Source organism: Papio anubis, chromosome 3 (assembly GCF_008728515.1).
Source record: "Papio anubis isolate 15944 chromosome 3, Panubis1.0, whole genome shotgun sequence".
NCBI classification, from domain to species: domain Eukaryota; kingdom Metazoa; phylum Chordata; class Mammalia; order Primates; family Cercopithecidae; genus Papio; species Papio anubis.
This window is the reverse complement of record NC_044978.1, coordinates 86,967,255-86,985,041: the sequence shown is the minus strand read 5'-3', so window position 1 is coordinate 86,985,041 and position 17,787 is coordinate 86,967,255. Positions and strand designations below refer to the sequence as shown.

General features: G+C 36.7%; 1 protein-coding gene and 1 long non-coding RNA gene across 11 annotated transcripts in view; one reads left to right on the top strand and one right to left on the bottom strand.

The window, feature by feature from the left end:
- The window catches only part of BANK1 (B cell scaffold protein with ankyrin repeats 1), a 310,335-nt gene extending 303,450 nt beyond the window's left edge, over positions 1–6,885 (top strand). For 3 of the 7 annotated variants that reach the window (XM_021938668.2, XM_017958885.3, XM_003899019.5), the window contains 4 exons: positions 3,456–3,485; positions 4,521–4,576; positions 5,846–5,910; positions 6,168–6,885. In XM_021938668.2, coding sequence (XP_021794360.1) covers positions 3,456–3,485; positions 4,521–4,576; positions 5,846–5,905 — 146 coding nt within the window. In that variant the 3' untranslated portion in view covers positions 5,906–5,910; positions 6,168–6,885. The other 4 variants (XM_017958886.3, XM_021938666.2, XM_021938667.2 and 1 more) reach the window with 4 other exon arrangements.
- The window catches only part of LOC103884527, a 114,617-nt gene that overhangs the window by 62,331 nt on the left and 34,499 nt on the right, over positions 1–17,787 (bottom strand). For 3 of the 4 annotated variants that reach the window (XR_001902689.3, XR_001902686.3, XR_004182747.1), the window contains exons 4-5: positions 3,466–3,518; positions 1,683–1,716 (exon numbers count right to left, since the gene is read on the bottom strand). This is a non-coding gene — a long non-coding RNA (uncharacterized LOC103884527). Of the gene's footprint in view, positions 1–1,682; positions 1,717–3,270; positions 3,337–3,465; positions 3,519–17,787 lie in introns of all 4 variants that reach the window. The other variant, XR_001902693.3, reaches the window with a different exon arrangement.

Genomic DNA, 17,787 nt, shown 5'->3' with positions numbered 1-17,787 from the left:
GCTAGATGATCAAAAAAGTTTCAGTAAACTTCTAAAGACTGAAATCTTCAGAGTATATTCTCTAAAAGATTTCAGTCTTTTAGAATCTTATATTCTCTTACCACAACAGAAGTAAATTAGAAATCAGTTAGGAATTATATATCTAGAACATCTCCCAATATATTTAGGAATTAAATATAACATTCAAAATAATATGAGGGTCAAATAAGAAATCATAAGAAAGTATTTCAACCTGAATAGTAATGAAAAAAACATATCAAAATTTGTAGAATGCAGGTAAAACAAGTATGTAGTTAACAGTTAACTAAAGGGAAATGTATTACTATAAGTATTATACTAGAAAATAACAAAAAGCTTGAAGTCAATGATTTAAGTTTCCACTTTAGAAAAATAGAAAATGAAAAGCAAACCTTCAAAAAGAGGTAAGAAGAGAGAAATAATTAAGATCAGAAATCAGTAAAAAAGGAAAGAGATAAACAAAAAGAAAATAAAATCAAAAGCGAGTTGTTTAAAAACATAAATAAATTTGATAAGCCCATGGGAAGAATGATCAAGGAAAAAAAAAAGACAACAAGATACCTAAATTAGGAATTAAATTGGGTTACTACAACAGATCCTACAGACATTAAAAAGATACTAAGGGCCTGGTGTGGTGGCTCTGGCCGGGTACAGTGGCTCACGCTTGTGATCCCAGCACTTTGGGAGGCCAAGACAGGTGGATCACCTGAGGTCAAGAGTTCAAGACCAGCCTGGCCAACATGATGAAACCCTGTCTCCACTAAAAATACAAAAAATTAGCGAGGCACGGTGGCATGCGCCTATAATCCCAGCTACTCCAGAGACTGAGGCCAGAGAATTGCTTGGACCTAGGAGGCGGAGGTTGCAGTGAGCCAAGATTGCTCCACTGCACTCCAGCCTGGTTGGCAGAGCAAGACTCCATCTCAAAAAAAAAAAAAAAAAAGATACTAAGAAAATATATAATTAACTTTCTGCCAAAATATTTAACAACTTAGACCAAAAAGGACAAATTACTTGAAAAAAACTTGCCAAAATTGACTCAAAAAATAAAATTCCACACTCCTCTGAGTATACCTCTTTGTACAATTCTCACTTTTAGAACTTTGTTAATATTTTGCATATTCAGTAAATGAAGACAAGGCAGAGATAGGAGGCAAAATGGAATATAGGCAAAAAAAATGTATTATGGATAATGAGAGCCAGGTTTTTTATTGTCTGAGAAATCAGTTATAATTAAGGAAAGAAGAAGGGCTAGAATGACTGTTATGGTATTGCACTGGAATTGGAAGTAAAAGTATAACAAATAATTACAGAGAGATAGATATAGAAATATGGTTGTGTGTACAAGTATGTATATATCTTTAACTCTTTCAGCTAAGAGGATCTAGAGGCAGTGACAGCCCAGCACCAAAGAGCACATCTAGTACCCATGTCTTAGTTTATGAAAACAAATGGCCCATAAGCATGTGAAAAGATGCTAAATATCATTAACCATTAGCAAAATCAAATTCAACTACAATGATATACCAATACACAAAAAGTATAATGAATTACCATTTCAGAAGACTGTCAGTTAGGATGTGGAACTGGATATGCATTGTATGCATTGCTTATGGGAATATAAAGTGCAGTGATAACTGTGGAAAAGTCAAATATGCACTTACCATATGATCTAGTCATTCCATTCCAGGTTTTTCCCTGAAACAAATAAATGCCTGTGTTCACACAAAGACTTGTTCACAAAAGTTCATGGCAGTTTCATTCATAATATCCAAACTGGAAACAATTAAATAGGGTTATTACAACATATGCAAATGTCCAATAGAAGAATACATGATTATACTGTGATACATTTATACTGTGGAATACTATTTAGCAATAAAAAGGAATACTTACTATTGTAACAATAATATAAATGAATCTCACAAACATTACACATACTGAGTGAAAGATAACAGACAAAAAGGATGGATCAGACACAAGGGAATCAGACACAAAGGAATACTACATGCTGTGGTATTCCATCTATCTGGAATTCTAGATAAAACTAATCTAGACAAAATTATAGAAGTAGAAATTGTTAGGGGTGGTGAATATCCAGGTTACCAGCAGCAAATCCATACAGGTCTGCAGCAACCTCAATTCTTGTCTCCTCAGAAGAAAGAGTTTGACAGAGGGGCATAAGGCAGAAAAAGAGACTGAGGCAAGTTTCAGAGCAGGAGTGCAAGTTTATTAAAAAGCTTTAGAGGAGGAAGGAAAGAAAAGTACACTTGAAACAGACCAAAGCAGGCACTGTGGAGGTCAAGTTCCCTGTTTAACCTTGATCCTAAGACTTTATATGCTGGCCAACTTCCAGCGTCTTGCACACATTTCCCTTCATTCTTCCCTAAGATTGAGCTGCCCACATGCACGGTGTCCTCCTTACACGTGGGAGGTGAGCATGCGCAGTGTGTTCAGAAAGTTGTATTCATCCCCACCTGAGGCTTTCTTTTCTTTTCCAGTGTAATGCCCCTGGAAGGTCATACTCCACCGTTTTGTCTCTTAATGTGCATGCTGGAGCTCACTCACCTAATTCCTGAGAATTTATTGGAAGTAATTACCAATTTCAAGTGTTTTTATCTGATTGGGAAATTGCCTCTGCCTGGCGTCTGTGATGAGACAACTCTGGACTTTAGTGAGACAACTCTGGACCATTAGCAAATTGCCTCCCCACTTTAGTGAGACAACTCTGGACCATCAGCAAATTGCCTCTCCCTGGCACAGGCTGCCAATTATCATTTTTAGAAAGGCAGTATGATAACTGCCGAACCATCACCTGATGGTCACCTGACATTCCTGGTGGGTGATGTGGAGCCCTCTCCTGCCTCACTCATGCCTGGCTAGCTACCTACTGCAACAAAATCAGATCAGGGGTTGCCATGAGTAATATTTGAGTGAAGATTGACATAAGGGGGAATTAGGGAATAAATTATGGAGCTAAAAATGGTCTCTATCCTAATTAAGTTGGTGAGTACATGGCCACATATATTTCTCAAAAATCATCAACCTCTTTCCTTATAAATAGTTGAATTGTATGTAATTATTCCTGAATAAAGTTGATTTTAAAAAAGAATGAAGTAACTCAAGCTAGGGGAATATCAAGGCAGGGCAGCAAGCTTTTGTTAATATCAAACATATCTAAAATCATAATACCTTGAGACAAAGGTTGGGAGAGAAAAGGACAAAAGTAATAAAAGGCATGGTTTCACTCACAGTGGCTGGAGGTAGAGAAATTTGGGGTTGGTATTTTTAGATCAGACTGTGAGATTTCATGGCGACCTCAAAGACAAGAAGTAGTCCAACAATCAAAAAAGAAGCAAGAAAGAATTTAAGATAAATATTGAAAAAACTCAGTAAAACATGCTTTTTTTTTTTTTTTTTTTTTTTTTGTCTTCTAGATAAACTCACCATTGTGCACCATCCAGTTGGTAAGTGCTTGGTATTTATTGAAGGATCGAAGACTAAAACAAAGTACAGAGTAAATCAATTTCAATATTAATGTAAACCTAATGCGACTAGGCAAGTCAGTGTAAAAATACACATAGATTTTGTATTTATATGCAAAAAGACTTGACATCCAAAATAAACGTGAAGCGACTATAAAATAGAAACACTAAAGGCATCATAACATAATAAAAGGACCGTGAGTTTGGAATTCTTGATTGATCCTGCTGTTCCTAACTTACTAATTGTGACCTATGGCAAGTCACTTAAGCTCTGTGGGCCTCGGTTTTCTCATATGCAAAATGTAGATAAGCATCGTACCATGGGGAATTGCTATAAAGACTGATAATGATATATGTAAATGGAATCTCATGCTTGATACTTGGGAGTTATTGATAAAGCATATGAAATTTGAGAAACACTTGAGAGAGTAACTCATTTCCATTCATTTCCATGTGATGGGGGGATTGTGTGCTGAATACTGGGAGAGGAAGGAGGAGCTAGAGGTCAGCTAGGGAGCTGTTGAATATTCTAGAAGCAACTGTCCACAGCCTGGACCAAAGCACTGACTGTGAGAATGAAAAAGACATAGAACTGAGCCCTGTGGCTGGGATGAGAAATGGAATACCAGTGATAAAGTCAGGAGGAGCAGTAGTCTAGGAGAACAGGGAGTAGAAGGCGCAGGTTTTCATGGAAGTGTGTTTTGTAATTGGCCAATCCTGGTGAACGTGGAAAAGAAAAGGAAGGAGTAATCAAGTGGAGGTGTTGGAAAGATTGTTTCTAAACTCAAGTGACTCCTGGGGGTCCTCAGTATCCTACCCAAGTCAATCCACATCGGCAGGATAAATTAACAGCACATGCCAAGGGTGCATTTTCAATATCCCCCTTTTATCTTTCTAGTAATTCTTCTTTTCACCCATATCCTACCTTTGTAGAAATCATTTTTAAGAAGTACTGAATAAATGAATCATCGAATTTGTGAATGAAGAAAGAGGTAATAACTAAGTTTGTATTTCTAGGTAAAGAAACTGTCCACAATGAAAATATGTTTCATAACATACCCTTCAGCAATAAGGTAGGTTGTATTTATTTTGATTTCTATAAAATGCAAAGAAATAACTTGGTTAAAAAAGAACACGAGAGCCTTCTATCCTGTCTGTGCTTTTAAACATTCTAACAAATATGAACAAAATAGGTCAGGTGTGCCTTTGTATACAAAATCTATGAGCAGTAATTTAAGGAAATTGTTTGGAAAAAAACAAAGAGGGAACTCAAAGGAAAAAGCCACTGAGGCTAAAGTGTGGCTAAATTCAACATGTACAGACCAAAAACATCTTAGAGGAATTATCAATACATGTGTTTTAACAATAGAAATATAGTGAGTCTACTGTGTTTGAATCACAATGTATATAGTCCTTAAACACTAGGACGTTAGTAGGGAAAATATAGCCCCAAAATATTATTGATTTAAATATGCATTACTTCACATCCTAGAGTTAACTGAAAATAAACTGCTAACGAGAAGCTAATGATGACACTAAGCAAAGACAGCAGCAACGGAAAACCAAGACCAATTCAAGACAACACTGATAATGTCCTGACTACAGTTTTTCTTCATAAAAATAACGTTATTCCAATTATCTGCATATATGATGTAACACACTTGCACTGCTACCAAGGGTCACGTAGCAGCTGGATTTCTTGCTAAAATCCCAAATTATTAGAGTCTTTGCTAAGTTCTTATAATGAATTTTAATTTTCCAAAGTTTAAGAACCCTTTAAGCTCCTTGTATATTTCAAATAAGTCATAAGTAATCATAAAATCATTCACCCTTAAAAACTAATTGAAGTGTTTGCATTCCGTATTCTTCTGTAGCCCACCACCAAGCTGTGTGTATGTGTATATATGTATACACTATATAATATATATACTATAGACTCATTAAACTCATTCGAATGTAGCAAAATTGTGGGGTGCACTATGGCCTTAGAGCTCATGAAAATATGAACCAAAGATTCTTCTATAAGAGCTGCAGAACTACACAAACATGGCATATATTTTGGAGAGAAGATTTTGAATGAGACGAAAAGAATACACATTCCCAATGCTTAAACTGTTCTCCTTCAAAATGGAAAGAAAATTTGAATTCAAGGACTTGGGCGCAGTTGAAATTTACAATGATTCTGTTTCCTTTTAAAATGGAAGATTGTCTTGCCAGTTGTCTCTGCAAAGCTGTTTTTCCATGGCTGTGAAAGGCAACTATAACTTTGTCATATTTCTTTGTTCAACCTTAAAATAGAGACAAATTGAGAAATGCTAGCTGTGTATCTTTTTTTTTTTCAGCTTCCTGCTCAGCCCCAAGTTGAAAAGGAATTTGGTTTCTGTTGCAAGAAAGATCATTGAAGAAGGTAAAATATTAGCTATGTATATTTTTTAGAAAACCTAAAGCAGCGTTGTTAGGGACTTAAAGGAATCATTTGTCTAAAAAACAGAATTCTTTAAATATTTCATTGTCTTTTTCCTGAAAGGATTAACATGTATTTTTCAAGCTAAAGGTTATTGCTCTGTAGAAAGATTTATGTATAGGGGTGATTTAATGCCAACTAAGCAATTTAAATTGATGAGCTATTATTCACTAATACATTTCCTATTATCTCATTTCCAGGTTATTATAATGAAACTCAAGAATCTACGGACATTTTGCTTTCAGGGTGAAGCAAGCTTGCATTTGGATTGCCTGCTCTCTTTAGAGCAAATCCATACTATGAAAGCAGAAACAAACCTTCAGGTTTCAGAATTTGTTATTGGCAGAATTTATTGGCCTTATACCTGCTTCATATGGGTATATTAATATTAAAACACAATACCATAGAGTAATTGCATTATGTGAAAATTCTTGCATTTTACAATGCGCTTCACCACTGAAGCAGCTAATTTCCATTTTGAAAATTAAAAGAAAACAGCACAGAGAAGTTAAATGCTGTGTGGCAAAGTTATGGGGTCTGCTTGAGGGCACTAACCTCAACAGATTATTCCTCCTTTCCTTAGAATAACCATGAAAATGCAAATTTACTGAGCACATTTTTACTTTTTAAGTAGCTGGTTCATTTTCTGAATTTCTCACATTCAGAGTTCTGACATCATGTTTGCAGAAACTTGTCTTACTTAGTGTCTATTTACATGTAACCCTGAAAACATGATTATTTGAAAACTTTTCTTATCTCAAATTAATATACATTTTCACAACCTACCTTTGTATTAAGACTTGCAATTTTATCTACCTATTTCTTAGAAACAATTTACTGGCTTAGAATACAATGCAATTTTATCATACTATAATTTTCATGTACAAATGCCACAAATAAATTGAATGTTTAAAGCTATGTCTGAGTTTTTAAAGTAAATTTATGAGAATTAGCCAATAAAATCACTTCTCGACCTTTTGGCTAAGATCAGGTGGAGTATTGGCCAATAAATTTTTCTGCTTACTGGTTTAAAGGGGGAAGTCTACCAAAAATTGTTTAAAATAAATAAACTTGATTAATATCACTGTATAGGGCTCATATAGTAAACACAATTGATTTTTTTCTAGCTTCTAAACAGTGACATGAATATATATTTAAAGCCATGTTACAAAACACTTGTCATGGGTTTCTTATGACTGTTAACATTCTCAAAATAAGCACAAGTTTTAAAAAATAATATAGTAGCTTGATTAATCCCTAACAAAAAAAGTGCTTTTAATTATGATATTTGGAAATTCAGTCCATAGTTTTACATCCAACCTTTCAAGAACTGGTATGTCCTTTCACCCACTAAGCCTCCATTTCTGTGGGCTGTCCCATCCAAAGATAAGAAAAAGAAATAAGACATTTCCTTGGAGATTTGGAGCATTTCTAAAAGAGCCATAGCCACTGCCAGAAAGGAAAGGCCCAAATGTAAAATCTTCTGAAGATTTTGAACTGAATTTTCAGAGTTTCTATATCTTATCTTTTTCATCATCCCTTCTTCAAATTAAATATATTCCCAAGCCATTACTCCTAACTTAAGCCAAGAGCCATCCCCTTCCTTAGTTTATTAAATTTACCAGCACTAGAGAAGTTTGAACTGGTATTGAATGTTATCAATAGAGTTTTATTTTGAATATTAACTTGCTTATTTTCTACCTAGTCAATTTTCTAGGAAAACAAAGAGGAAGCATTTAAACTGGTAGATTCTTAAGTGAGATAATTAGGCTGCTCCGGACATTTGGCAATATCTGGAGACATTTATTATTTTCATGACTGAGGAAGAGGTGCTTCTGGCATCTAGTATGTATAGACCAGGAATGCTGATAAACATCCTATAATATGCAAGAAAAAGAGTTATCCAGTCCAAACTGTCAAGAGTTTTGAGACTGGGAAACCTTGATTTAGACTATAAAGTAAAATGGGACTCATCCTTAAAGCTATGTTGCTAAAATAAAATCAGTTAACTTTATACAGAATTTTCTGAAGGTAGAAACCCCTATGATAGAATAAGTAAATGTCATTATTCTGAAGTGCATATGGCTTAAGCTTAAATGGATCACTAAAAACAGTATTCAAAAAATGGATGAGTCTAATATATTTTCATGAATCAACATTACAAGTATTCTGCCAATGGAACCTCTAATTTTTAGAAAATGAGACTATTCTCAGTATTTTTTCGTGACAATGGCCTTATAATCTGAGTCATTATATTCTATTTGTGCACAAAGTATTTGCTCATCTGAGTTCCTTCTTGTTTTCTCTAATGCTCAGGGTGTCTGATTTTAATAACTGGGACTTACCTGAATTTTCACTTCATACTGCTTTTCTAAAGGATAAATATTTAGAAGAGAGCTCTGCATCATAAGCCTAATTTAGTGAATCCCAGCTGATTAGCACAAAGCTGATATGAGCCCCTATTCACAGCCCTCTCTGTAGCTATACCTGCCAGCTATACTTGTTAGCCTGCTTATTTTGTGGAGTTCAATCTTAAAAATAGGGCAACCACATAAAAGAACGCAAAGGGTAAGATTCTCAATACCTTAGACCTCAAATTTATAAATGATAGTGTATCATTTCATCAATATTCTCATCTTCACAATGCAGATGATAATGTTCCTTACATAATTTTGTGGGTATTTAGTGACATTATGTGTTTAAATGAGCAGTGTACTACTACATTCAAGAGCATGAACTTTGAAGTAAAACCAAGCTAGTTTGAATCTTGTCTCAGCTATGCACTAGCTGTGTGAACAAAGAGTTTTTCCATATCCTGAGCCCTATTTTATCATTGATAAAATGGGAGTAATAATACCAACATTGGTACAAATTGTTTGAGAGTTAAAGGTAGGGAGGACATGTAATTAATTTATCATCCAAGGAGGACACTTTGGATCATAAAATGGAGTACTATTAATGATTACAATGAAAAACCAGGCATAAACTGGAACTGCCTCAGGCATAAACAGAGATGCCTGATCACTCTACTTAAATGTGATGTAAGTTCTTAGAACTTTGGCTCAGCGTAAATGGTCAAGGAAGATAGTTTGCAAGAAATAATCCTCGGAGTCGGGAGCAAAATGGCCGAATAGGAACAGCTCCAGCCTCCAGCTCCCAGTGCGAGTGACACAGAAGACGGGTGATTTCTGCATTTTCAACTGAGGTACCAGGTTCATCTCACTGGGGAGTGCCGGACAATCAGTGCTGGTCAGCTGGTGCAGCCTGAACAGTGAGAGCTGAAGCAGGGCGAGACATCACCTCACCTGCGAAGCACAAGGGGGAAAGGAGTCCCTTTTCCTAGCCAAGGGAAACTGAGACACACAACACCTGGAAAATCGGGTAACTCCCACCCTAATACTGTGCTTTACCAAGGGTCTTAGCAAATGGCACACCAGGATGTTATATCCCACACCTGGCCCAGAGGGTCCCATGCCCACAGAGCCTCCCTCATTGCTACCACAGCAGTCTGAGATCTAACTGCAAGGTGGCAGCAAGGCTAGGGGAGGGGCGCCCGCCATTGCTGAGGCTTAAGTAGGTAAACAAAGTCAAAGATCAAAAGAGACAAAGAAGGCCATTACATAATGGTAAAGGGATTAATTCATCAGGAAGAGCTAACTGTCCTAAATATATATGCGCCCAATACAGGAGCACCCAGATTCATAAAGCAAGTCCTTAGAGACTTACAAAGAGACATAGACTCCCATACAATAATAATGGGAAACTTCAACACCCCACTGTCAACATTACACAGATCAACAAGACAGAAACTTAACAAGGATATCCAGGAATTGAACTCAACTCTGCACCAAGCGGACCTAATAGACATCTACAGAACTCTCCACCCCAAATCAACAGAATACACATTCTTCTCAACACCACATTGCACTTATTCCAAAATTGACCACATAGTTGGAAGTAAAGCACTCCTCAGCAAATGTACAAGAGCAGAAATTATAACAAACCGACTCTCAGACCACAGTGCAATCAAACTAGAACTCAACACTAAGAAAATCAATCAAAACCACTCAACTACATGGAAACTGAACAACCTGCTCCTGAATGACTACTGGGTACATAACGAAATGAAGGCAGAAAGAAAGATGTTCTTTGAAACCAATAAGAACAAAGACACAAAATACCAGAATCTCTGGGCCACATTTAAAGCAGTGTGTAGAGGGAAATTTATAGCACTAAATGTACACAAGAGAAAGCAGGAACGATCTAAAATTGACACCCTAACATTACAATTAAAAGAACTAGAGAAGCAGGAGCAAACACATTCAAAAGCTAACAGAAGGCAAGAAATAACTAAAGTCAGAGCAGAACTGAAGGAGATAGAGACACAAAAAACTCTCCAAAAAATCAATGAATCCAGGATCTGGTTTTCTGAAAAGATCAATAAAATTGATAGACCGCTAGCAAGACTAATAAAGAAGAAAAGAGAGAAGAATCAAATAGACGCAATAAAAAATGATACAAGGGATATCACCACTGACCCCACAGAAATACAAACTACCATCAGAGAATACAATGAACACCTCTATTCAAATAAACTAGAAAACCTAGAAGAAATGGATAATTTCCTGGACACTTACAGTCTCCCAACACTAAACCAGAAAGAAGTTGAATCCCTTAATAGACCAATAGCAGGCTCTGAAATTGAGACAATAATTAATAGCCTACCAACCAAAAAAAGTCCAGGACCAGACAGATTCACAGCCGAATTCTACTGGAGGTACAAGGAGGAGCTGTTACCAATCCTTCTAAAATTATTCGAATCAATAGAAAAAGAGGGAATCCTCCCTAACTCATTTTATGAGCCCAACATCATCCTGATACCAAAGCCTGGCAGAGACACAACAAAAAAGAGAATTTTAGACCAATATCCCTGATGAACATCGATGTAAAAATCCTCAATAAAATACTGGCAAACTGAATCCAGCAGCACATCAAAAAGCTTATCCACCATGATCAAGTGAGTTTCATCCCTGGGTGTAAGGCTGGTTCAACAGACGCAAATCAATAAACGTAATCCAGCATATAAACAGAACCAAAGACAAAAACCACATGATTATCTCAATAGATGCAGAAAAGGCCTTTGACAAAATTCAACAGCCCTTCATGCTAAAAACTCTCAATAAATTCGATATTGATGGAATGTATCTCAATATAGTAAGAGCTATTTATGACAAACCCACAGCCAATATCATACTGAATGGGCAAAAACTGGAAGCATTCCCTTTGAAAACTGGCACAAGACAGGGATGCCCTTTCTCCCCACTCCTATTCAACATAGTGTTGGAAGTTCTGGCTAGGGCAATCAGGCAAGAGAAAGAAATAAAGGGTATTCAGTTAGGAAAAGAAGAAGTCAAATTGTCCCTGTTTGCAGATGACATGATTGTATATTTAGAAAACCCCATCACCTCAGCCCAAAATCTCACTAACCTGATAAGCAACTTCAGCAAAGTCTCAGGATACAAAATTAATGTGCAAAAATCACAAGCTTTCCTATACACCAGTAAGGACAAACAGAGAGCCAAATCATGAATGAAATCCCATTCATAATTGCTTCAAAGAGAATAAAATACCTAGAAATCCAACTTACAAGGTATGTAAAGGACCTCTTCAAGGAGAACTACAAACCACTGCTCAGTGAAATAAAAGAGGACACAAACAAATGGAAGAACAGTAGGAAGAATCAATATCGTGAAAATGGCCATACTGCCCGAGGTAATTTATAGATTCAATGCCATTCCCATCAAGCTACCAATGACTTTCTTCACCGAATTGGGAAAAAAAACTGCTTTAAAGTTCATATGAACCACAAAGAGCCTACATTGCCAAGAGACAATCCCAAGCCAAGAACAAAAGTTGGAGGCATCACACTACCTGACTCAAACTATACTACAAAGCTATATGGAACCAAAACAGCATGGTACTGGAACAAAACAAAGATATAGACCAATGAAATACCAAATAGAGTCCCTAGAAATAATACCACATCTACAGCCATCGATCTTTGATAAACTCCAGGAAAACAAGAAATGAGGAAAGGATTCCTATTTAATAAATGGTGCTGGGAAAATACAGTCTATAAGAAAGCTGAAACTGGATCCTTTTCCTCCTCTACTCTTATATGAAATAATTCAAGATGCATTGTAATTTAAATATTAGACCTAAAACCATAAAAACCTCTCTAGAAGAAACCTAGTAATACCTTATCATTCAGGACATAGTATGGGCAAGGACTTCATGTCTAAAATACCAAAAGCACCGCAACAAAGCCAGAATTGATAAATGGGATCTAATTAAACTAAAGAGCTTCTGCACAGCAAAAAGTAAACTACTATCAGAGGAACCGCAACCTATAATGAGAAAATTTTGCAATCTACCTAAAGGGCTACTATCCAGAACCTACAAAGAACTCATACAAATCTCTATATTAATAAGAAAAAAAGCAAAACAAACCCTGCAAAGGGATATGAACAGACATTTCTCTCTGCAAAAGAAGATATTCATACAGCCATACATGAAAAATGTCAATATCACTGGCCATCAGAGAAATGCAAATCAAAAACCACAGTGATACCATCCTGCCACCCAGTTAGAATGGCAACTAAAAAAGCCAGGAAACAACAGGTGCTGAGAGAGGGAGAAATGGGGAACACTTTTACACTGTTGGTGGGATTGCAAACTGGTTCAACCATTAGAAAAACACTATAGCGATTCCTTAAGGATCTTAGAACTAGAAATACCCATATGACCCAGCCATCCCATTACTGCATATACTCAAAGGATTAAATCATGCCGCTATAAAGACACATGCGCGTTTATTGCAGCACTATTCACAATAGCAAAGACTTGAATCAACCCAAATGTCCATCAGTGACAGACTGATAAGGCAACGTGGGCATTACATACACCATGGAATACCATGTTTTCATAAAGAAGGGATGAGTACCCGTCCTTGCGGGTCATGGGTGCAGCTGGAAACCATTATCCCTCAGCAAACTATCGCAAGAACAGAAACCAAACACCGTACGTTCCCTCACTCATAGGTGGGAATTGAACAATGAGATCACTTGGACTCAGGAAGGGAACATCGCATTAATCACCATTATGCTGAGGGGTAGAGGAGGGATTGCATTGGGTGTTAAGTGCCTGATGTAAATGATGAGTTGATGGGTGCTGATGAAGATGGGTGCAGTAATACCAACATGGCACGGGTGAGCATGTAACAAACCTGCACATTATGCACATGTACCCTAGAACTTAAAGTATAATTTTAAAAAATGGTAAAAAATAAATAAATAAATAAAATAAAAAAAGAAGTAATCCTCTTTGAAATGTTAGTACGGTGTGACATTTTAAGCTGGCTTGTTTTCTGAGTGGCTCTTATACATAGCCTTACAGCATTTGATTCAAATCTATACCATTACAAAAAAAAATAACGATTACAAAATATTGAATGACCACCTGGATCACCAATAAACATCAGAAGCCACAAGTAGATAACTCCAGGACTGGTAAGGTATTCTAGCAATATCTTCCAAGTTGTGTTCCAAGGAATTCATGGGCACAGTGGGTGGCCGGTATTGTATTAAAATGAGATTCTGTGATCATGTGGGTTATTGAAGTACTAAGTATTTTATTTCATTATAAATAGCATATTATATGTGTATCAAAGTATTGAAAATGAAATAATCCTGAAATAAACCCATTAAGTTTGATAAACACTGGCTTACATTTTACATATATGTAAGTTGGCCTCATTTTCCACTGAGTGAGAAAAGAAAGACTGGCTGAGGGGTGACTGGGATGATGTGTCGAAATGCAGTGGGTTCAGTGGGAATCTGTGTCATGATCAACTAGTGATGTCTGCCATGGATAATAGTGTGGAGGGTGGGAGGAATTGTGGCATCCATGACATTTATTTGGCATTCAAGATTTGCACCTGGTTAACATAAAGATTAAGTTCTGAATTTTGCAAATATTAAGGTTAGGTTCTCTCAATAAAATGAAGCTGATAGGTATCTTTTATCTTCAAACAAATCAATTAGTAAACATGTTTCTAGATAAAACACTATAATTTCTGCTATATGATCCTTTTATTATGTCTTCAACATCAAGCTTGGTTCCACTCAAACTTGGTGTGAGACCATGAAGAAATGCTCTACACTGAAATGTAGAACACAATGTTCTTCAGTGTTCATCAAACACTGAAGCAATTTCCCACTCCATGGAATCTGGTGTCATAGTTGCTTTGTTCAGACTGCCTTTTTGCCCTTTATAGCAATAGGTGACCCTCAGAGAGAGGTATTCTCCATTGTCAAATCAACCAACAATTTCTGAAAGATTGTCTCTTTCATTTTCTAAGATGGGGATGGACGTGTCATATGAATGATGATAAAGGTGCCTCAGTGTTGCCCCTAGTGTTTTCTCTTGTCTTCGTTCAAGCAAAAGAAAGATGAGGGATTCAGGGAAGTGTGAACTGATGTCTTGGCATTCAGCCTGGCACTAAAATGAAAGCATCTGCTAGGGACCCCTGAGCTCTCTTGCAAGACATTGGCATTTGCCATAATGTAAAATGAGGTGTTCAGTAATTCAGACGTGGCAAGTCATTTCCTTTACCTACCAGATCTTCTGCATCAGCTAACTAGGGGAATCCTGGCAGATGACCTGCCATTAACAGTGACATGGAAGGGCATAAGAACCTTACTTATGATCTCCATTTGTGCTTCTCACTCTAGCTTCTATAAACTGTGTTACCTTGACAGAGATATTTGTACACCTTCACATTTGAATATTAATCATGGGTGATCTCTTTGTATTTAACATATGCCAAAAAATGGCAAACAATTCATCTATGACTATAAAAACTATCTGCTTCCTCACCTTTTTGAAAAAGGTAACATATATGCAAGCATTATGCTTTCCTGAAAACAAGCCACTTCTGCAGCCAGAAAAGACAACATTTGTGAAATTTTAGGCTCTAAAATGAGAATGGAAGAAAGAGCAACCTTATTTGGAATATGGCAGAACATTTATTTGAAAAACAGTTAAAACCATGAAAAATGATGGAAGTAACACCACTGGTCCTAGAAAAAAGAGAGATGTAGATAGTACTCTATAGGATATATAGAGAGAATAATATATACAGAACATATTTATTTCTAGGAACAATGGTGCTACTTCTATTATTTACATTTATTGTAAACATATATAAAAGTGAACTTCCAATAAATATATATATAAATATATTAATACAAACTATATATCTACATATAATACATTCTTCCACTCAATAGAAGGGTAACGTCCACATGTCTCAGGCAACTGTGGCATCAGGTTGCCATGGAAGTAAACAGACAACAAATCACCTCCATGAACACACTGTGCATTCATTTCCACTTAATATATATGTATGGATCACCTTCCATAGGAGAAAGCATGCAGTACTGCTAAATCCTCAGCGTTTAATGATGAGCTGCAAATTCTTCCACCTAGATCCTAAATTTTAAATACTTACTGGTTGTGTGGATCTTAGAAATGACTTATTCTCATGTTTTAGACATGGGGTCTCCGTGCCTATGCCTATGTCCCAGGTGAATGGTATTATTTAGGTTTTCTAGGGTTTTTGCGGTATTAGAATATTTTAAGTCTCTTAATCCATCTCTCAATTAACTTTCTTCGATAAGGAGGCGGAAAGATCCAGTTTCAGCTTTCATTTATGGCGTTTCAATTTTCCCAGTACCACGACAACAGGGAATCCTTTCCCTATTTCGTTTTCTCTTTTTCGCCTATTTTCAAAGATCCATGGCTGTAGATGTGGTATTATTTCTGGAGTGACTTGCTAGTTCCATTGTCTATATCTCTGTTTTGGTACCAGTACTGTCGGTTCCTGTAGCTTTGTGTATAGTTTGAAGTTGTGTAGCTTTGATGCCTCCAACTTTGTTCTTTGATCTAGGGATTGTCTTGGCAATGCAGGCTCTTTTTTTGGTTCCATATGAACTTCAGCAGTTTTTTCCACCGTGAAGAAAGTCATTAACACCAACCAGGTAGCTTTGATGTGGAATGGCATTGAATCTTATAAATTACCTTTGGGTATAAATCACTTTCACGAGTATTGATTCTTTCCTATCCATGAACATGCATGTTCTCCATTTGTTTGTGTCCCTTTTATTTCACTGAGCAGTGGTTTGTAGTTCTCCTGAAGAGGTCCTTTACATCCCTTGTGTTGATTCCTAGGTACTATTCCCTGCAGCTAAATTGTGAATTTCCAGTTCATTCATACTGGTCTCTGCTTCTGTCTGTTACTGCGTATAAGAATGCTTGTGATTTTTGCACATTAATTTTGTATCCTGAGACTTTGCTGAAGTTGCTTATCAGCTTAATGAGGATTTTGGGTTTTCTAAATATACAATCATGTCATCTGCAAACAGGACAATATGATTTCTTCTTTTCCTCAACTAAATACCTTTTATTTCTTTCTTCACTGGATTTCACAGAACTTCCAACACTATGTTGAATAGGAGGGGAGAGGCATCCCTGTCTTGTGCTGCCTCTCAAAGGGAATGCTTCCAGTTTTGCCCATCTGCATGATATTGGCTGCATTTGTCATAACAGCTTTTATGACTTTGAGATACACGCTCCATCAATATCAATTTATTGAGAGTTTTAGCATGAAGGGCTGTTGGAATTTTGTCAAAGGCCTTTCTGCATCTATTGAGATAATCATGTGGTTTTTGTCTTGTCCTGCTTATGCTGGATTGACATGGTTGATTTGTTTGTTGAACCACCTGGTATCCCAGGGACAGCTTCCAATTTCATCATGGTGATAAGCTTTTGATGTGCTGCTGATTCAGTTTGCCAGTATTTTATTGAGGATTTTACATCATGTTCATCAGGATATTGGTCTAAAATTCTCTTTTTGCCGTGTCTCTGCCAGGCTTTGCATCAGGATGATGTTGGGCTCATAAAATGAGTTAGGAGAATTCTCTTTTCTATTCATTGAAATAGTTTTGTAAGGAATGGTACCTAGCTCCTTTGTACCTCTGGTAGAATTTGGCTGTGAACTGGCTCTAGTCCTGACATTTTTTGGTGGTAGGCTATTAATTATAGCCCCAATTCTGTGGTCACTATTATATTCAGGGATTCAAATTTCTTCCTGGCTTCTGTCTTGGGAGTGTAGGTCCAGGAATTTATCCATTTCTTCTAAATTTTCTAGCACCTATGAGGTGCTTTACAGCATCTCTGATGCAGGTCAGTATTTCAAATGCAGGAGGTTCCCCTGTGGCCATTTCATTAAGTGCTCATTTGATTTCTTCTCTCTTTTCTTCTTTTATTAGTCATGCTAGCATTCTATCACTCCTGGCTGGATCTCTTCCAAAACACCAGCTCCTGATTGATATTTTGGATTCCTTTTGAAAGGTTTTTTGTGTCTCTATCTCCCAGTTCTCACTGATCTTAGTTTTTTATTCTCCTTTTGCCTCTGCTAGCTTCTGTCGTGTTGCCTTTTGTTTCTCTATACCCTTTTTTAATTGTGATGTTAGGGTGTGCTGGCTCCTGATCTTTCCAGCTCTCTTGCAGCAGCATTTAGGTGTTGCACTTCCCTCTGCTATTAATTGCTTTTAAATGTGTGTCCCAGAGATTCTGGCAGATACAGTTCCCTTTGCCTACCACAATTTTAAAGAACATTCTCTGCCTCTATCTCCTTTGTTAAAGAAATCAAGTGCACACCAATGGGTATGGTGCTTGTTCAATTTCCATGTAGTTGAG